This window comes from Stenella coeruleoalba (assembly GCF_951394435.1).
Source record: "Stenella coeruleoalba genome assembly, chromosome: 5".
Taxonomy (NCBI): domain Eukaryota; kingdom Metazoa; phylum Chordata; class Mammalia; order Artiodactyla; family Delphinidae; genus Stenella; species Stenella coeruleoalba.
In genome coordinates, this window is record NC_137150.1 from 29067173 (window position 1) to 29088210 (window position 21038).

A 21038-nucleotide genomic window follows, 5' to 3' on the forward strand; every position below is an offset into this window, starting at 1 on the left:
ATTATGAATGTATGTAATACCACCGAGCTATACATTTAAGAATGGCTAAGGCGGGGCCTTCCCTGGTGGCGCAGTGGTTGAGAGTCCACCTGCCGATGCAGGGGACACGGGTTCGTGCCCCCGTCAGGGAAGATCCCACATGCCGCGGAGCGGCTGGGCCCGTGAGCCATGGCCGCTGAGCCTGCGCGTCCGGAGCCTGTGCTCCGCAACGGGAGAGGCCACAACAGTGAGAGGCCTGCGTACTGGGAAAAAAAAAAAAAAAAAGAATGGCTAAGACGGTAAATTTTGTGTTATGTATATTTCATCACAATAAAGAAATTGGAAAAAATATGCCTTTGATCTAGAAAATTTAAATACAGGAAGGTAGAAAAGAGAAAATAAAAACTGTGGACAATATCACCTGCAGTTAATATGTTGGTATGTTCTCAGTCATTATTTTTCTTTATACAAATATAGTCATATAGGATGCAGTTTTGACACTGCTTATTTTCAATTAAGAATATATCACATTTTCCAAAGTCAGTAAATCATCTTTGAAAACATGATTTTTAATGGCTGAATAGTATTTCATCATGTGGCGATCATAATATATTTCACAGTTGAATTATTTCTCAATTTATATGGGCTACTAAAAAATTTTCCTGTTATAAGTCACATGATGATAACATTCTTGTACATAAATCGTTGTGCATATTCCTTGTTATTTCCTTAATGTAAAGTGCTGTAAGGAGAGGAAAAATATGTTCTTAAGGCAACTTTTGCTACATTAATGTTCATTAATTTATAGTCAGGCAGCTGGCTTCTCAGATAACCCAGCCCTCCCATTCCAGACTCACCTCAGATCACTTAATTAACCCAAATTAATTTACACTGCATCTAAAAGTTGCTTGTTTCTAAAAAGTCCCATCTGGGAAAAGCCATATATTTCTTTTCAGAGTAAAGCTTAAAGTTTCAGTAACAGTACCATCTAATAGTCTCTAAATGTACTTTAAAAAGTAACAAATGTTGGGCTTCCCTGGTGGTGCAGTGGTTGAGAATCTGCCTGCTAATGCAGGGAACATGGGTTCGAGCCCTGGTCTGGGAGGATCCCCCATGCTGCGGAGCAACTAGGCCCGTGAGCCACAACTACTGAGCCCGCGCGTCTGGAGCCTGTGCTCCGCAACGAGAGAGGCCACGATAGTGAGAGGCCCGCGCACCGTGATGAAGAGTGGCCCCTGCTTGCCACAACTAGAGAAAGCCCTGGCACACAGCCAAAAATAAATAAATAAATTAAAAAAAGTAACAAATGTTCAAGAACAATTGGTGTCTTTTTCATTAACTCTTAGTTTATCATTATGTGATTTAGTTAGAGTATTCTTCTGTAATTCAAGGTTTCTTCGTAATGCCTGCTGCCTTTTTTCCACTGGAAATTTAAAACTACACATTTCAACTACACTATATTCCTGAAAAGAGTGAACTTAAAACTACAATTATTATCACTCTTTTAAATTCCCCTCTGATTGCTGTCAGGATACATAGACATGTTCTTTGTATTGATAATCAGTGTACACACTATTTGGTGTTCTGCTTCTGTTACTCTGCTGATTTTGCATTCACATTACCATGTGTTAGTACTGTCAAAATAGTTATTTTAAATGACAACAATAGTTCACATGGTTTGAGCTGTTCTGCCAGGCACTACGCTAAGCCCTTCGCATTATCACATTTCATCCTCACAATAACTCTCTGGGTTAGGTGCTATTACTATGTCCATTTTCCAGTTTGGAGAAACAGAGGGTCAGGGAGGTTCTGTCATTTGCCCAGAGTCAGTGTACAATGTTAGTGGCAAAGCTGAACTCAGACTGAGGTGTGACGGTATACGTTCCACTGACTTTGACTTACGCCGTCACCCTCTCTTCGAGTGGACCCCACAGGAAAGCAGAAGAAGCAGGAGCAGCCAGTGGAGGAGGTGTTGGAAGAGCTGTGGGCCAAGCTGAAGTGGACCCAAGGGGAGCTGGAAGCGCAGAGGGCAGCGGAGAGGCAGCGGCAGCTTCAGGTGGGCGTGGAGAGGAAACGGCAGGGGGCTTGGTCACGGACTAGCTGAGAGACCCATGATGCACTCGCATCCCACAGGGCCAAAATTCTGGCTGTTGCATAGAGCAGGAGACAGAGCTAGGATGGCATCTTCCTGGATGTGCTAAATGATTTTGGGTAGTTTGGCAAGGAAAATTCAATTACTTGGTCAGACCTGTATGGCCAAAAGAGAGCTGCAGCTTCTTGCATTAGCACCTTCGGAGAGCATTTGAACCTGAATTTTAACTTCTTACAATATAATGTTAGCTTTTTGAGGACAAAGACTGGATAAGCTCCCAAAGGCAGCCCAGAGGAGGTACTCAGTAAGTATTTGTAGAACGAAAATGCATAAATTTGCCTCACTCCTTCCGGCATTTATTCATTCATCACTCCTTCCCTCAGCGTGCATTTACTGAGCACCAACTATGCCAGGCATTGTGAGGAATATAAAGAGAGAAAAGACATGATCCCCATCCTCAAGGGCCTTTACGGTTCAGATAAGACTAATCCCACTCCCTGTCCCAGCAGTGGGGACTGGGGGATGAATGTTCTTTGGGTCTCCATAGTGGCTTGCACGGACAAGGAGCCCTAGCAGTTTCTCGGTAAATATTTGTCATAACGTGGAATTAATGATTCTCTTGTTCTTGCTTTTCTTTGTAGGAAGCAGAGATCACTCGCCAGAGGGAAGCAGAAGCTAAGAAAGAATTTGATGAATGGAAAGAAAAAGAGCGGGCCAAGCTATACGGGGAAATAGACAAGCTCAAAAAATTATTTTGGGATGAATTTAAAAGTGTTGCCAACCAGAACTCTACGCTAGAAGAGGTACCCAACCTAAAAGGCTTCTCAGAGTTCTTTAGTTGAAAACCTGCTTATTCTCAAAATTCATTTCTTTGTTTGTACTAGTTCTCTGTCATCTGCCATTGGGGGTGGGTAATACACTGTGAGGCCAGGTACTAGCGGCCAGTGCCCAGGATTGAATCCCTGCTCCATCACATACTGGCTGTGTGATCTTAGGCTAGTTACCTAACCTTCCTCTGCCTCAGTTTATTTTCTGTAGGATAGGTTTCTGAAAGGGTTAAATTAACACATAGACAGCACTTAACATTATCTGGCATATAGTAAGAGCTCCTGAGACATTATCCTTATTTTCTCAAAGGGCTTTCATCACTGGACAAGAAATGAGGCAAAATGTAAATGAATGCATTTTTCTTCTAACAAGTACTTGCTGAGCCCTGGCTACAGGCGAGGCTGTCTGTTGGGGTCTGTGGGGGTCACACATAATAGCTAACATTTACTGAAACTTTTCTAGCCCCCGTGCAGAGTACTTTACATACACTAACTTTTAATCCTCATAACAACCAAACAACTATAACATTCTAAAGGTAAGTGTGTCATTAGTTTATTAATTTCTTTTTGAAAGTTCTTTTTTTAGGGAATTCCCTGGCAGTCCAGTGGTTAGGGCTCTGCGCTTTCACCGCAGGGATCCCTGGTCAGGGAACGAAGATCCCACGTGCTGCACAGTATGGCCAAAAAGTAAAAAAAAAAAAAAAGAAAGAAAGTTCTTTTTTTTTTTTTAAAAAAAAAGGCTATTATCATTCCTCCTTTACAGGCCAAGACACTGAGGTCACATAACTTGCCTAAGGTCACACAGCTGTTAAGAGGTAGCGCTGGGATTTGAACCCAGCTCCTTAAACTTCAAAGCCCCTGCTCTTCTACGGGATATATTATTAAGTTTATTCAAGAAAACCTTATTAAAGTTATCCGTGGACTGTATCTTCCCATATAAACCTGTATAACTAAAACCGTATCAGGGACAGTGTTTGAGGAGAAGTATTTTCAGGATGTATTTAGCTCTTATTGGTCCACTGAACATCAAGGAGAATCTTTTCTTGATTTGAAAATGAATTGTGTAATAGTGTTTCTCATGATGATTGCATGCTTTGCCTAAAGAAACACCTAGACAACTTTTCTAGAAGGGGATTGTTGTAGGATATGCGTGGAGCCTTGGTGGTCTCAATCTGAGATGGAAAGCCAAGGGTGGAGGGCGGTGGGAGTGCAGTGAGAGCTCTGCATGTGTGTGTGTGTGTGTGTGTGTGTGTGTGTATCGATAGTGACCCAAGTCCTCCCATTCCTAAATGTTCCCCCAGGGTGGACAGGGATAATCTGTGGAGGACAAGATGCTGCCCCACCATGTGGATGTCACACTCCTAACCCCCAGCTCCACACCCATCATCTCTGAGCTCATCTGAAACTCCCTGACTCTCATGCTTCCCCTGACATGGTACTCTTTGACTAGACACGTTAGATACCTAGGTATTGATTTGAATTTGGAGTTGTTGTTCATAAACCGTGTCCTCAAAAATCAAAAGGTTACTTTTGGTTAGGAAATTCTGGGTTGTGGTAAATGAGGACATAATTCTTACTACCATCCATGGTTTCCTTTTAACTTGGATCACACTGTCCTAAACGGGAACATCCTTTTTTTTTTTTTTGCCTTTCCCCTATAGGATGGCTTCTGTTGTATTTTTGTGTTTGTGTGTCTCCCCCGCCCATCTCCTCTCACCTGACATTTTATTATTTCACTTTTATTAAAGTATAGGAACCAAACTGGATACAAGATTCTCAGTGTAGTTGGATAATTATCTTGTTGATTTATTTTTTAAAAATTCTGGGGGGAGGGGAAACAGATAAGATTCCATTTAGAGTGGTTGTGAAAAACACTGTAAGTCCACTTTACCCCACTTGAAAGGAAAACACCACGAAGGTTTGTGATGCCAAGAAAGCCAGCTCCCTGGTGTGTCATAAGCAGCAGTGTGAAGACAGAAGAGACACCTCAGGGGCCGAAAGTTGTGCATACATCTGATCAAGCATTTGACTCTACAAAAATATTCAAGGGGTTTAGAAATGGTTAACACTTGGACCCAATATTGCTTTAGCAGGAACTGAGAAGAGTTAAAGATTAGCAAGAGTGAGAAGTTAAACTCAGGGACTTAACTGTTCTCTAAAGCTTGAATAGGGCTTTTGAGTTTGTTATAGTAATAGAGATGGAGATAATTGCTTTTGTCACTGCAGTAGTGATATATTTAAAAATATAACCATAGGGGGGTGGAAAGGCACCTTGTCTTTGATCCGCTTTTCCATGCCTTTTCCTTCACACCGTACACTATTAGCTTGGGGAGCACTAGGCGTTGGTGACATGACTCCAAGTTGTGAAAAGCCAGGCCTTCTTGGTGACAGCCAGGATTTTTCTTTGTGGGAAGAGGGCCAGGAGTCCTCAGGGAGTGGTCTGGAGTGCCTGAGACCCTCCTCAAAGCTCCGATAGTCTGATTCTCTTCAGCCTATTCGAGACTGAGGAAGAAATGGGAAAGCCGTCAGGCAAGTTCCGGGTTTGAAGTACGGCAGAATTTCAGCGCGATGGAAATGACACTCTTGAATCCTGTTCTTCCATGGGAATTTGCTTCTCCTGCACAAGGGCTGAGCTCTCAGGAGAACACGAGTGAAGGGGAGTGTGAACTTGTGTGAATGTTTGCAGGCATGCAGATACCTAGTGAGTTCAGGTTGGGGCTTTGTGGTTGGGGTTAGGTGTGCCCTTCTGACACCGCTCCGGGTATAAAAGACAACATCAATGATTAGATGTTCATCTGAATGAAACTGCACCCTGGTCTTTTCAGAAACTGCAGGCACTGCAGTCCCACAAGGTGATGAAGTCCAACCTCGGGTCCCTGCAGGATGAGGATCCCGAGGAACGACTCAGCCAGGCTCAGGAGCTCCGGGGCCTGAAGGAGAAGATGGAGATTCAGGTGAGCCGATGCCCCGTGCCTTCCTTCCCAGAGCCAGGCGAGAACCATGCTGTCTTCCGACAGAGTTTGTCGGTTTTGCTCTGTGGTTTAAGGGAAGTTGAAAGACATCAAAGTTCTATATTTTCAGACCTTCTGGCAATTCATGAAAGCATAGAGTAGGGTTCTTAGGATTCTCAGGTGAGGCTGGTGACATAAATGTGTGCAATGTCAGATTTGCCTGGGAGTTTTTTCAAAATACATTCAGCCGTGTATCTTACTGGACACCCTTGCCCTCATTTTGATTCCAACCCAGTTGAAAACAATTCTTAGAAAGTGTGACAGTCTTCTGGCTTTAAAGATATTTGGCATGGGTCTAATGGTGTGATGTTAAATACTTAACAACCGGTTGTCTGGAACTAAAAAAGCTTCGATTTGTAGCATTTGCCATTTTCTGTGGTGTAAATATTCCCACCATGGCTGATTTCATGCTGCTAATGTGAGGTCACTGGATATGGAACTGGGAAGACTTATGCACAATCTGCTGTCATGGGCTGGGAGGGGGTGGCCTGGCCTCCACTGGATGAACCTTACATCAGTCCAGTTACATATGGTCTGTATCACTGATAGTTCCATGGCCAGGAAGGGCACAGTCATTCAATCATGTCCTGCTTCTGCTCTCCAAGACTGTTAAGAAAGAGCTTAACATTTAACTAGCAGAGGTGAAGCGTTTCCACTGCTTGATGTTTCAAGTTTCACATTTAAAAAAGCCGTTCTTTTTCTATGAACTCTTTCACATCCTTTGCCTATTTTTTCTGTTGATATCCTTACCAATTTGTGAGTTTGTGTAACGTATGGAAATTAACCAACCCTTTGTTGCTCTTGTTGTGGCTATTTTCCCCTATTTCCTAGTCATCCTTAAACTTTGTTTATCATGGTCTTGACCATACAAAATTAATAATGTTTATGTGGTCAAAATGATCAGATCCCACTCTGAGATTTAAAAAGAAAATAATCATGGGAATTCCCTGGCTGTACAGTGATTAGGACCCCGTGCTTCCACTGGCAGGGTCCTGGGTTCGATCCCTAGTCAGGCAACTAAGATCCCATAAGCTGCACAGTGTGGCCAAAAAGAGAAAAAGAAAATATTCCTGTGTTTTCTTTTTGTTAGTGTGTTTGCTCATTCATTCATCCATTCATTCATTCATACATGTCACTTTATTGAGGTACGATTCACATGTAAAAAGCTGTGCATATTTAATGTATATAACTCATTGAATCTGGGGGTAAGTGTAGCTGTATTTTGGCTATTGTGAATACTGCTGCAATGAACATGGGAATGTGAGTATTTCTTTGAGATCCTTATTTCAATTCCTTTGAATCAATCAAGAAGTGGGATTGCTGGATTATATGGTAGTTCTGTTTTTAATTTTTTTAATAAGAGGAAAACAAACAAGTTTATTAACATGTATACCTCATGGATACATGGGAGATTCCCCTGGGAAAATGAGTAACTCTCTTGGTTTTTAATTTTTTTGAGGAGCCCCCATACTGTTTTTCCATAATGACTGTACCGAGTTACATTCCCACCAACAGTGTAAAATGTTTCCTTCTTTCCACATCCTTGCCAACACTTGTTATCTTTTGTTACTTTTAAAAATAGTAGCCATTCTGACAGGTATGAGATGATAATCTCATTGTAGTTTGATTTGCATTTTTCTGCTGAATAATGATGTTGAGCACATTTTCATATACCTGTTGACTATTTGTAGGTCTTCTTTGGAGAAATGTCTATTCAAGTCCTTTGTCCATTTTTAATTGGATTGGTTTTTGCTGTTGAGTTATATGAGTTCCTTGTATTTTGGATATTAACTCCTTATGAGATACATGGTTTGCAAATATTTTCTCCCATTTCATAGGTCGTCTTTTCATCAGTTGATGGTTTCCTTTGCTGTAAAGAAACTTTAGTTTGATGTAGTCCCATTTGTTTATTTTTGCTTTTGTTGCCTGTGCTTTTGGTATCACATCCAAAAATCATTGACAAGATCAATGTCCCTGTTTTCTTCTAGGATTTTTAGGGTTTCAGGTCTTACATTTAAGTCTTTAATCCATTTTGAGTTGGCTTTTGTGTATAGTGTAAGATATTGGTCCAATTTCATGCTTTTGCATGTGGATATCCATTTTCCCAACACCATTTACTGAAGAGACTATTCTTTTCCTATTTTGTATTCTGGGTGCCCTTGTTGAAGATTTGTTGACCATACATATGTGGGTTTAATTTTGGATTTCGTACTCTGTTCCATTGGTCTGTGTGTCTGTTTTTATGCCAGTACCATACTGTTTTAATTACTGTAGCTTTGTAATATAATTTGAAATCAGGAAGTGATGCCTCTAGTTTGTCTTCTTGCTCAAGATTGGTTTGGCTATTTGTGGTCTTTTGTGGTTCCACATGAATTTCAGGATTTTTTTTCTATTTCTGTGAAAAATGACATTAAAATATTGATACGGATTGCTTTGAATATGTAAATTGTTTTGGGTAGTATGGGTATTTTAACAATATTCTTCCAATCCATGAGCATGGGATATCTTTTTGTTTATTTGTCTTCTAGAATTTATTTCATTGACATTTTATAGTTTTCACTGTATAGCTCTTTCACCTCCTTGGATAAATTTATTCCTATATTTAATTGATTTTGATGCTATTGTAAATGGGATAGTTTTCTTAATTTCTTTTTTGGATAGTTTGTTTTTAGTGTAGAGAAATACAACTGATTTTTGCAGGCTGATTTTGTATCCTGCAACTTTACTAAATTTGTTTATATTAACAGTTTTTTTTTTTTTTTGGTGGAGTCTTTAGGATTTTCCATTTGTAAGGTCATCGGTCATCTCATCTGCAAACAGATAATTTTACTTCTTCCTTCCCAATTTGGATGCCTTTTATTTTTTTTCTTGTCTCAGTGCTCTGGCTAGGACTTCCAGTACCATGTTGACTAAGAATGGTGAGAGTGAACATTGTTGTCTTGTTTCTGATCTTGGAGGAAAAGTGTTCAGCTTTCACTGTTGAGTATGATGTTACCTCTGGGTTTGTCATATATATGGCCTTTATTATGTTGAGGTATATTCCTTCTATACACACTTTGATGAGAGTTTTTTTTTTTATCATAAAAGGATATTGAATTTTGTCAAATGCTTTTTCTACATCTATTGAAATGATCATATAATTTTATCCTTTATTTTGTTAATGTAATGTATCACATGTATTGATTTGTGTATGTTGAACCATTCTTGTATTCTGGGGATGAATCCTACCTGATCATGTTGTATGATCCTTTTAATATGCTTGTATTTTGTTGAATATTTTTGCGTCTATGTTCTTTAAGGATATTGACCTATAATTTTTTTTCTTGTAGTGTCCTTCTCTGGCATTTGACAAGGGTAATACTGGCCTCATAAAATGTGTTTGGAAGTTTCTTCCTCTTCAATTTTTGGGAAGAATTTGCATTAATTCTTTAAACATTTAGTAGAATTCACCAGTGAAGCCATCTAGTTCTGGGATTTTCTTTGTTGGGAGATTTTTGACCACTGATTCAATCTCCCTACTCATTATTGGTCTGTTCAGATTTTCTTTTTTTTTATGATTCAGTCTTGGTTGGTTGTATGTTTCTAGGAAAATGTTGTCTATTTTTTCCAGGTTATCCAATTTATTGGTGTGTAACTGTTTATAGACATCTCTTGTAATCCTTTGCATTTCTGTGATAACAGTTGTAGTGTCTCCTCTTTTATTTCTGATTTTATATGTTTGAGACTTTTCTTTTTTTCTTAATCTAGCCAAGGATTTGTCAATTTTGTTTATCTTTTCAAAAACTAACTCTTACTTTTGTTGATCTTGTCTATTGTTTTTCTATTCTCTATTTCATTTATGTCTGATCTACTCTTTATTACTTCCTGCCTTTTGCTAACTTTGGGTTTAGTTTATTATTCTTTTTCTAGGTCCTTGGGGTATAAAGTTAGGTTATTTATTTGAGATCTTTCCTTTTTCTTAATGTAAAATTTTATGACTGTCAACTTCCCTCATAGAACTGCTTTTGCTGCATCCCAGAAGTTTTGGTATGCTGTGTTTCCATTTTTGTTTGTCACGAGTTATTTTTTTTGTTTTTCTTTTGATTTCTTCTTTGTTCAGGAATGTGTTGTTTAATATGTACACATTTGTAAATTATCCTGTTTCTCTCCTATTATTGATTTCTAGTTTCATAGCATCGTGGTTGGAAAAGATTAACTTGTTATGATTTCAAGCTTAAATTGGCAAGACTTGTTTTGTGGGCTAACGTGTGATCTGTCCTGGGGAATGTTCTTTGGGCATTTGAGGAGAATGTGTACTCTGCTACTTGGATGGGATGTTCTATGTATGCCTGTTCAGTACACTTGGTCTACAGTGCTGTTCAAGTCCATTGTTTACTTACTGATTTTCTGTCTAGATGATATATCCATTGTTGAAAGTGGAGTATTGAAATCCCCTCCTATTATTGTATTACTGTCTATTTCTCCCTTCAGTTCTGTTAATATTTGCTTTATATATTTAGGTGCTCCTATGTTGGGTGAGTATATAGTCGTCCCTCAGTATCCATTCATAGGAGATTGGTTCCAGACCCGCTATGGATACCAAAGTTCTCAGATACTCAAGTCCCTTATGTTTTGCACATCCTCCCATATACTCTACATCATCTATAGATTACTTCTAATTACTTATAATACCTAATACAATGTAAATTCTATGTAACTAGTTGTAAATATTGTAATACAATGTAAATGCTATGTAAATAGTTGCCAGCATGAGGCAAATTCAAGCTTTGCTTTTTGGAACTTTCTGGAACTTTTTTCCAAATATCTTCAATCCATGGTTAGTTAAATCCATGGATGTGGGATACACAGATGTGGAACCTATGGATATGGAGGGCTGACTGTATATTTACAGTCGTTATATCCTCCTGATGAATTGATCCCTATATGTAGTGACCTTCTTCGTCTCTAGTAACAGTTTTTGACTTATTTTGTCTGATATAAGTATAGGTATCCTGTTCTCTTTTGTTTACCATTTGCATGAAATGTCTTCTCTCATCCCTTCAGTTTCAGCCTATGTGTGTCCTTAAAGCTAACCTGAGTCTCTTGTACGCAGCATATAGTTGGATCTTTTTTAAAAAATCCATTTAGCCACTTTTGATCTTTTGGTTGGAGAATTTAATCCATTTAAATTTAAAGTAATTACTGTTAGGTAAGGATTTTCTATTGCCGTTTTGTTAATGGTTTTCAGACTGTTCTGTAGCTACTTTGTCCCTTTCTTTTTCTCTTGCTGTCTTCATTTGTGCGTTGATGATTTTTTTGTCACGGTATGCTTTGATTCCTTTCTCTTTCTCTTTTGTATATCTGCCACAGGTTTTTTCTTTGTGATTAGTATTAGATTATATAAAACATCTTATAATTACAGCACTCTGTTTTAAGCCCAAAACAACTTAACTTTGATTGCATACAAATAGTCTACACTTTTACTTTTCCTCCTCCACACCTTCCACTGTGCACAAGCTAGCCAGTAGGATCTCAAGCTGGTGTTGAGATCCGTGTGCCAGGACCAAAAACCGAGTCAGCTGTGCTGATTCCCTCCATTCTGGGTGGGGTGAGGCGGAAGTGGGCCTCCTGGGCAGCATCCTTCAAGGCTGGGGCAGTTGGGTGCTCGCTTGCTCTCACTTTCCCCATGCGAGAGATTGTGGGCTGAGTGGGTCTCTCTTGGCACTGAGCTGTGCCGCCTTGGGTGAGGGGTGACACAGGTGAGGTGAAAGCTGTTCTTCTTCCCCTCTTCAGTGTGTCTGTTCTTGGGTTTTTTTTGCTTCACCGAGGTGCTGGGACCTCTCAGCTGGATTCCCAGTCTCCCATAAAGGTCTCATCTGTGGGTGTTTTGAGAGCTGGAACCTCCTGGTCCATCATCTTGCTGACGTCACTCACATGTTTTAAGTTGAAATCTTTGACCACCTAGAATTTATTTTCGTTTAAGATATGAAATAAGCATCCAAGTTCATGTTTTTTTTCAGGCAGTTAACTACTTGTTTGAACACCAGTTGTCAATAATCCATCTTCCCCCAGACTAAGATTCCATTTTTTCCCCATCTTCGTCTGGGTTTTCTACTACTCGTGTAGCTTTATAGTATATTTTAATATCTAGAGGGGCCCACTTGATAAGCATTTAATCTTTTCCAGAAAACAGAATGGAAGAAAAAAATGAAGGTATTGCAGGAAGAGCATGCAGCTCAGAAGAGAGAGGTAGGTCTCACTGGACCGTTTTGGGGAGCCTGGTTTCCAACGACCTCCTCTCATCCTTCAGCTCCCCAGTTCACCCCTTGAACTGGTTGGCAGAAAATCATTTTTTGCTGATACTGTTCCTGGCTGCTGACCCCCGTCAATACACAGAGGGGTAGGCCGCCCAGAGAGCAGCTTCCCTGGCAGGGAGCAGGGGCCTCTGGGCCTTCTCTTCTGAATCCAACACATCCTTTCTCTGTGGTTTCCTCTGCAGTGACCCCGTAAGGTGCTCTAAGGTGGGTGGTGCTGTAAAAACTCAGAGAGCTGCCTGGTCATTCTGTGTTTGGGCCCTCCTTTGAAACTCCAACCAGGAGAGACCCCGGTGGCTGTGGACCTCAGTGATAGTTCACGGGCAGCTCAAGTGGAAGGGTTCAGACACTGAGACCAGTGGGCAGAGAGCAGCAGGCCTCAGGGCAGAGAAAACAGCTTCTCTAAAAATGTCCCTGACAAGGAGGCAAGTTGAGGAGGAAGCCGGTTAACAGGAGCCTCAGGTTCTGCTGCGGAAAGCTCAGAAGGTGAAGGTGCTTAGGTCTGAGTCTGGTGCAGGATGGATTCCCCCCGTTCCAGTAATTCCCATCTGATGGGTTTATCTTATTTGAACATTTAAAAATGGGAAATGCATTCAAGTTTGTTCCAAAAGCAGAAGAACTATATTAAGGTACATGGAGTAAAGTCTTACTTCTGCTCCGTTTCCATCTCCCTGTCCCCGACACCCACCCCACAGGTGACCACTTTTATTGCTTTCTTGTATTCTTCTAGAGGTTCTTTATGCAAAAATAAACAGTGTCATTTTCTCTCTGCTCTTACATCAGAGGTTTTATTTAAAAAGAAATAGTGTCATTTTCTCTCTGCTCTTAGACCGCATTTCCTTCACCTTTTGTCTTCACCTAAAAACATCCATTTGATGATTTTCGAATGACCTCAACTTGACTGTCCTTCAGTGGGTGGCACACCGGACAGGGAGCCTTTTGCCCTGACCTTAGGGGCCTGCATTCAATTCTCACTTCTCAGACACCACTTGAAATGTTCTCAAATGGGAAGGAAGTCAGTCTTGTTAGAAAGCCACCTGCCCAGGTCTGGAGACACTCCACCTGCTTCAGGTGAAACCCCGACCAGCGTTTGCCTACAGGTGCAGGCCCTGCAGGCACTGGGCACTCAGAGGTCCCTGCAGACATGTGACTGACCGACCATCCTGTGCCACCAGCTGCAGGAGCAGAATGAGAGGCTCCAGGCCTCCCTGTCTCAGGATCAGAGGAAAGCAGCTATCCAGGCCCAGCGCCAGATCACTGCCCTTCGCGCCCAGCTCCAGGAACAAACCAGGCTCATCGCCTCCCAGGAGGAGATGGTAGGTGTGTCCCTCCTCCCAGCCAGGACCTGGAGCCCTAGGCCTCTTCCCTGCGAGGATTTCCTTAGATTCTTCTGGACTTACCGGCACTAGCCTCATTAGTCAGACTCTTTGAGGAGAGAGAAGAGTCCTCAGATTTGAGGGGCAGGAAGTGATGAAGATGCTGAAGACGTGCCTGCTGTCCAGTGTTAGTGGGTTCACGGTACCACCAGAGACCGTGTGAGGGCCAGCACCTGGTTGGTACTTTGCTTATCCCTCTGTGGAAGCCTCACTGCTGCCCTTCAAGGTAGATATTACCTTCTCCCCATCTTCATTTGACAGATGATGAAACAGGCAGGAGACGTCAAGTGCCTCACTCGAGTCCACACAGGGCACGTTATAAATGACAGGGGTGAGATTCAACCCTCGCCAGGCAGGTGGAATGCAAAGCGTGTGCCCCTTTCAGTGTGTCCTCAGACATCATTTCTTAACTAATTCCTTTTTCATAAATTGACTGCCTCTGATGAAGTTGTCAGATAAACTAGTGTGATGAAAAGGCGTCCCTCACTAAGCACCCTCTCCTAGAACTGGCCCCTGTGACTCTTCATCTAATGCAGATCACTCTCCGCCCAGCCTGGGCTCAGCTCCTCCTTCTGAGCCCCAGGTCGGTGGAGATGAGTATCTGTCCCCAGCTGGGCCCTCCTGTGGCGTCAGGTCCTTTGCCATGGGTCTGATACCACCCTCCACACAGCTTCCCTGGGCGGAGCACCCACTGTCACTGTCTAATCCACTGTTCCTGTACCTCTTTCTATTTGTGCCTTTCTGTTCTCCCAGCTATACTTCACCGTCAACATATCTTATTAACCCATGGCCCCGATGCTTTTCTTTTTACTGTTTCTCCCCCAACACACTTAACTCTTCACAGCTGTGGCCGCCTCAGGTCCAGTCTGGAGGTTTCCTCCTTATGTTACCCAGAACTCTTGTTTGCACATGTTTCAGTTAGGAACCCACTGGCTAAACATAGCAGAATAGGTTAACAGGGGTTTATTTTTATTGTAACACCAAAAGAGGTGACAGTTGATGGCCTTGGTTTAGCTGCAAGATTATGCCATTGGAAACCCAGACTCTGTTTCTTTTTTTCTTTGTTTTAATTACCATCTTCAGCATATTGACTTTTGTTCTCATGCTTGACTCTCATAGTTGCAAGATGGCTGCCATAGCCCCAACCGTCACAGTCATATCCAATGGAAGCAGTTGATGAAAAGGCTCTTTCCCAAGACTTCTACTTATATTTTACTGTTCAAAGCTGTGTTATATGGGCAACTATAGTTGCAAGGAGGGTTAGAAAGGGAATAATTAGTTTTATACTTTCTAGGGTAGAGGTAAGCAAAGGAGGAATAGTTAGAAATGGACGTTGGATGGGTCATTCATCAGTAGGTAATGAAAAACAACTCCAGCCTAAGCAGAAGAGGGGATTTGTCATAAGGGTAGACTGGGTGTCTCAGAGAGCTCGAGGCAGGGGTGGAGCCGAGTCTAGGAATGAGCTGGGACCAGAGACATGAGTGTAGTCAGGAGTTTTCCTCTGCTGTGTGTCTCTGTTCCTCTTTCTGTATCCGCTTCGATTTTTTCTTTTACTCTGGTCAGCTTCCACTCCATGTCTGCCCTACATGGCAAAACAAACAAGCAAACAAATAAACAGTGACAACTGAAACTCAAACCAGTTGGCTGTCAAGAGCTCTTGAGTTCACATGTTACCAGTCCAGAATTCTCTGCCCAAACCTGGCTGTGGTGTGGGGGACTCGTTGCCACAGGGGGCTATCCTGTCTGCAACTATGTGGAAGGAGGAAGAGGAAGCACTTCCTGGAAAAGAGGGGTTGAGCAGAGAGTCGGTGACTGTCCACATCATGCCTCCTCCCTCCCACGGGGCACTCAGCTCAGATGCCCACATCGCAGGAGGGGAGCCTCCCTTGCCCTGGCTGATTTCCACCAATTATACCGACAGTACTGCCTGTGTGCCTGCCCCCCTCTGCTTGCATGGGGCTCCTGCCCTTCAAACCACAGTGCCTCTCTGAAGAGGGGCATTCTTGTCTCCTCACCAAGGGAAAGTGGAGCATGGTACCATCTCGGTTGCTGCTGTTCACCCTTGGTGCCATTGAGGGGCTGGGGCAGAGTACTCTGAGCTCCCTCCAGTTCCCAGTGGTTGGCATGGAAACACTGGCCGTCCCTTCTTCACAGAGCTAGGCACAGCCACCGCTCACAGCAGAGTCCCCTGCTGGCTGTAACCTGCTCTCTTCCACATCTTTGCAGATCCAGACCATGTCTCTCAGGAAGGTGGAGGGTAAGTCTGTACGGGGAGGTTTGTAACAATTGTGGCTATCGTCTTGGCCTCTCCTGTCTCTTGTCCCCCACCAGTCAATGTATAGGACGAGGCTCGTGGCAGCAGCTCAGGGGCCTGTAGCGTCAGGCTCTCTGGCTGGGTGGGGGAGGGTGAGAAGACGTCGGTTTCTGGGACAGACAGGGCTCCAGCCCAGGTTTGTGCTGAAGGCGTTCCATGCGGCTGGCAGGGTTTCTTGCCTGGCCTGCTCTTCTCTGTAGGACGGTGGAGACCTGAGGTGGGAGCGGGCAGTGAGGATCTTGGGGGCAGTGATGGATGGGGCAGGCAGGGCTCCTGAACAGGCTCTTTCTAATTCACCGTGCCTGTGATTCAGTTCCATCCAACTTTACCTTGTTTCCAGCGTGTAGCGAGTTGACCCCAAATCTCTGCGAATCTGTGTGAATGTGGCCTGTCTGGAGGGTACGCCCTCCTCCTCTTGGGTACTCCGGCGTGCTGGTGTGCGTGCTTGTGTGTGTCTGACGGACACAGGCGCTGGCGTCTAAAGGGCGCCAGCAACCTACAGGGGGCCCCTCCTGCTTATGAAACCTGGCCCTTCTACTCCATGCCGCCTCCCCTGCCCTATGCCTGTAGCTTCCCTTCTGCCTCTCCTTGCAGACCCACACATCTCCCCCAAATGTCTTGCCTCGAGGCTAGACATTTCTTTCCCAGCCTCGCAACCAGTTCAGAGAGGCACTATTCCTATGGCCTTGATCTCCTGGGTGCTGGGGCTGGGGTGTGAGCCATTCATAGGAGCTGTGTGCCATGGACTTCAAGTCCATTGTCCCCAGGATTTAACGTGGGGCGGGTATTATTGTTCTCACTTTCTGGATGAGGAGCCTGAGGCTTAGAGAAGTTCAAGGACTTACCGTGTCGTGTGCAGCTAGTGGGGGGGGCAGGGCTGGAACGTGGACTCTGACCTTTCTGCCTCCGGGGTCCATGGTTGTGACCGCTGCTCCATCCTGTCTCTCTCTGCTAGAGCACTGACTCGAGGGCTTGCTGTGTCTGGCCAGCACTCACATGCTGTCCCGTGCTTTCCTCTAAGGCGGGGATGGGGTCCAAGGCATTGGAGACACTAACTACTCCTGCTCTCCTCAGGGATCTGCAAGGGCCCGAAGGCTGTGGACACAGAGAAGGACTCTTCTGAGGAAGGTGAGGCTCCCGTTTCTTCCCTGGGGGCGGCCCTCTTCATTGTTTAGCTTGTCCCTACTTAACTGTGTCTGGCTACCTGAGGCTGGGGCACGGGAACTGGGGACGTGAAATAAATATTTCTTAAGCACTTTGTGCTTGCCAGGCACATTACACACGGGTACTAACGTGCAGCCTGCTGGTTCACCCAGGCTCAGGGAGGGTCAGTGACTTTCCCAGAGTCACAGAGCCGGCAGGTGGTGGAGTCAGGATTTGGCGCGGTGTCTGCTGCATAGCCTGTCCCTGGTGCCTGCCCCACCGCTTGCCTGGTACTACCCAGAGCGGTGGATGGAGCCTCCCTGCGTTGGCTTCAAATGACCTTTGCGGTTTTCTTCTGCATGGCGAGCATGCTGCAGACAGATCCCACGGGACCTAACTGATGTGCAGGGATCCTCCTCGGCGCCCTCTGCAGAGCCCTGGGTACCTGCTGCTTTATTCACTCCCTCTGCCGAGCTCTCAACCAGATGTTTCCAGGGAATGCAAAGGAGGAGAAGTGAAAAAAATAGACTCTCCTGAGAGGGTCAGGAAGAAGGAGCTCCCAGGAAAGGTCAGAGAGCTCACAGCCAACCTGCGGACCAGGCCTGCCTGCCCAGCCAGGCTGTGATGTGACAGTCCCAGAGCGACCCAACAGGTGCACCCAGGAAAGGGTTTTATTGGTGTCACCAAAGAGTTCATCGTGGGCTGTTTTATTTTGTTTTTTAATGTAATAGTTTACTTTTGAGACAGTAATCTATGCTATTGACCAAAAACAAAAAACAAAAAAAAAAAAAAAGGGAGAAGGAAAGAAAAGCAAAAGGGTGCACAGTGAGAAGTAGGTCTTCCTCCTGCCGGACCATCCAGTCTCCGCCCAGAGATTCCATTGTTAATGGTTTGTCACGCATCTTTCCAGAGATACTTGGTGCAAACACAGGCACATAGGTGTATGCATTCTTTTCCTTTTTCCTAAACGGGAGCACAGTGTACATATTTTTCTGTGGTTATGGCTTAACAGCGTATCTGGGAAGTCATTTCCAATCCCTTTATATAGAGCTGCTGCATTAATTTTTCAGGACTTCACAGTAGTCCATTGGATGGTTGAACCTAAATTTACCTAATCAGTCCTCTGCTACCTCCCTCCCCACCCAGTGCGTTTAACCTTGGGATATAGTAGCAAAAATTAGTTACATGTAACCTTGAGTAACACAAGGTCCATGGTGGGGATGAACCAAATCCTCCAATGGGGACCTAGAGTTTGAGGAGAAGGAGGCTGAGAAGTGCGAGTTAGGGAGACGTCTCCCCACCCCCTCCATGCCCCATCCTGTTGCAGGCGGGACCCAGACCTTTGTCAGGCTGTGCTGTGCCTCTTCACTTGCTCGTCCCAGACCAGCAGAGCAGCATCCCTTGGGAACTTACTAGAAACGTAAAGTTTTCAAATTCTCGGCCCCATGCCACACAGACTGAATGAGCACTTCTGGGGCAGGGCCCAGCCATCTCTGTCTGCACCCGCCCTCCAGGGCATCCTGGGGCTTGCTCTAGTTAGAGGACCGCTGCGGGGCCCACGGCTCTCTGCAACTGGCTGCACACTAAGAAGCTCCCAGGCTGCTTGCAGCTCTCTGGAGGACCATGCCAGTCCCCTACTACCTAAATCACAACACGCGGTGAGGGGCGTCCCAGGCATCAGTAGTACTTAAACCTCCACAGGTGATTTCAACATGCAGCCAAAACTGGGGCTCATGCCCTGTGCAAACTTTATGGAAGAGCGTCAACCCTGAGGGGCAGTGGGGGGCTTGTTAAAACACAGATTGCTGGGATCTACCTCCAGAATTTTTTTTTTTGGCGGTACACGGGCCTCTCACTGTTGTGGCCTCTCCTGTTGCGGAGCACAGGCTCCGGACGCGCAGGCTCAGCGGCCATGGCTCACGGGCCCAGCCGCTCCGCGGCATGTGGGATCTTCCCAGACCGGGGCATGAACCTGCGTCCCCTGCATCGGCAGGCAGACTCAACCACTGCACCACCAGGGAAGCCCCTAGCTCCAGAATTTTTGATTCAGTAGGTTGGACTGGGATCTGAGAATCTGCGTTTCTAATAAGTGACAGGTGGTGCCGATGCCGTGGCTCACGCTTTGAGAACCGCTGCTCTAGAACAGCTGGTTCTCAGGCATGGTTGTTGTTAGGTCTGGGGAGTTTCACAAATAGATCTTAAGGCCTGGGGCCCACCCTCCGAGATTCTGATATAATTAGCTTGGGATGGAGCCCAGGTGATTCCGATAGGCAGCCAGGGTTAAGGCCATCGCCTTGACTGTGAGCTCCTCGAGGGTTTTCTTTAGTGTCCTCAGCACTGGCCTGTTCAAGCTCCATATTACTTGTCAGTAAACATCTACTGAGTGAATCAAAAGGCTGGTCCATCTGTAACCACAGTGGCCCCGGGCATTGGACCTGAAGAGCAGTTCTGGGAGGCCTTCCCTGACTCACCCGGGGTGGCCCCTTTGTAGCAGTTGTCACATTTTATTGTAATTGCTTATCTTGTTACCCGCTGGGTCGGTATTTCTCAAGGGGCAGTCTGTGGCTCACCTCCATCAGAATCATCTGGGCAAGTTAAAATGCAGATCCAGGGCCCTTCCCCAGACCTATGGCATCAGACTCTCTGGAGGATGGGTCAGAGGATGTACACTTTAAACCCAGGCAATTCTGATGTATATAATTGGAGGGAGAACGCCCGATTTAGACAGTGAACAAGGGGAGCAGGGAGCTATCTGTCCACCGTATGTATATGTATACATACCTCGTGCATGTAAGCCAGATCATTATGTTGTGCATCTTAAACTTATACAGTGCTGTATGTCAATTACATCTCAATAAGGCGGGGGTGGGGGCGGGGGGCGTGAAGACCAGAACCCAGGGAACAGACTGCTGTCAGGACTCAGCTGTGAGTCAAAAGCCTGAAATCTCTCAGTTAACCTGGGACAGGACTGACCCAGATCTTGGAGGTCCAGACCGGCAGGGGATGAGGATCCTGAAGGTGGGTAGGGGGTCTGCAGCAGTGGTTCCTAGGAGGAGAAGGACCCGGGGATGGACACTCAGAGGGGATCAGTGGCCCTGGGTGCACAGGCTGGAGACCAGGATCCCTGGCTCTGTGCGGTGTGGCTTTGGGAGTAGAGGTTTCGGGCACCCAGGCTGACCTTGGTGGTTGTCTCGTGCTGCAGAGCTGGAGGACTCCCGCAGTGGACAGCAGAAGGTGCTGGCCGCTCTCAGTCGAAACCCCACCTTGCTGAAGCAGTTCAGGCCAGTCCTGGAGGACACCCTGGAGGAGAAGCTGGAGAGCATGGGGATAAAGCGAGTGAGTTCCAGGGCCCCTGTGGCAGGGCCGGTACCTGCCGTTTAGACACAGGGCATTCTTGAACCGACAGAGGGTCGATTGTTCTTTATGTTGTAAGCTGATTCATCTTATTTGTTCCAGTGGGGCACCTTTGGTATCCAGGAATATAAACCTGCACAGCTGACACTGTGGTCTCTTCTCTGTTTCCTCCAATGGCTTCCTGAGAGGTCACCCTGTGTCCTGACTTCTCCTTGCTCTCCACTCATTGGCTACTTTCTTCTGCGTCTCTATTTTGTTGTTGTTGTTCACGTATTCAACAAATATTTATTGAGCACCTTTGTGCTAAGTAGTGTACTAGATGCTGAGAATACAGTGATGAATTAGACAGAACTGATAATTTTTTTCATCGAGTTTACAAATGGTAGGGAACTCAGGTATTAAACAATGATTGTCCAGACATTTAATAACTTACCATTGTGAGAAATACTCTGCAAGAGAGGTATTGGATGCTATAGAATGAATAATAAGGGGATGTGCCTTAGCTTGAAGGTCCAAGTGTGACGGTGGACGATATGTGGATATTACTTTGACAGATTACTCCTCTCCAACTGGATAGAGTCTCAGTGGAACTATCAAACAAGATGTTCCATCTTCTCCTGCACAAAGGGACTATATGTGCCCCAAAGGG

The 21038-nt window shown here is 44.8% G+C and overlaps 1 protein-coding gene across 5 annotated transcripts in view; it reads left to right on the plus strand.

The window, feature by feature from the left end:
• Window positions 1-21038, plus strand: part of DZIP1L (DAZ interacting zinc finger protein 1 like) — a 45941-nt gene that overhangs the window by 16298 nt on the left and 8605 nt on the right. For 4 of the 5 annotated variants that reach the window (XM_079922496.1, XM_079922495.1, XM_079922492.1 and 1 more), the window contains exons 4-11: window positions 1914-2035; window positions 2713-2874; window positions 5724-5852; window positions 12075-12137; window positions 13378-13518; window positions 15805-15835; window positions 16967-17020; window positions 20238-20371. In XM_079922496.1, the coding sequence (XP_079778622.1) occupies window positions 1914-2035; window positions 2713-2874; window positions 5724-5852; window positions 12075-12137; window positions 13378-13518; window positions 15805-15835; window positions 16967-17020; window positions 20238-20371 (836 nt within the window). The remainder of the gene's footprint in view (window positions 1-1913; window positions 2036-2712; window positions 2875-5723; window positions 5853-12074; window positions 12138-13377; window positions 13519-15804; window positions 15836-16966; window positions 17021-20237; window positions 20372-21038) is intronic. The other variant, XM_079922493.1, reaches the window with a different exon arrangement.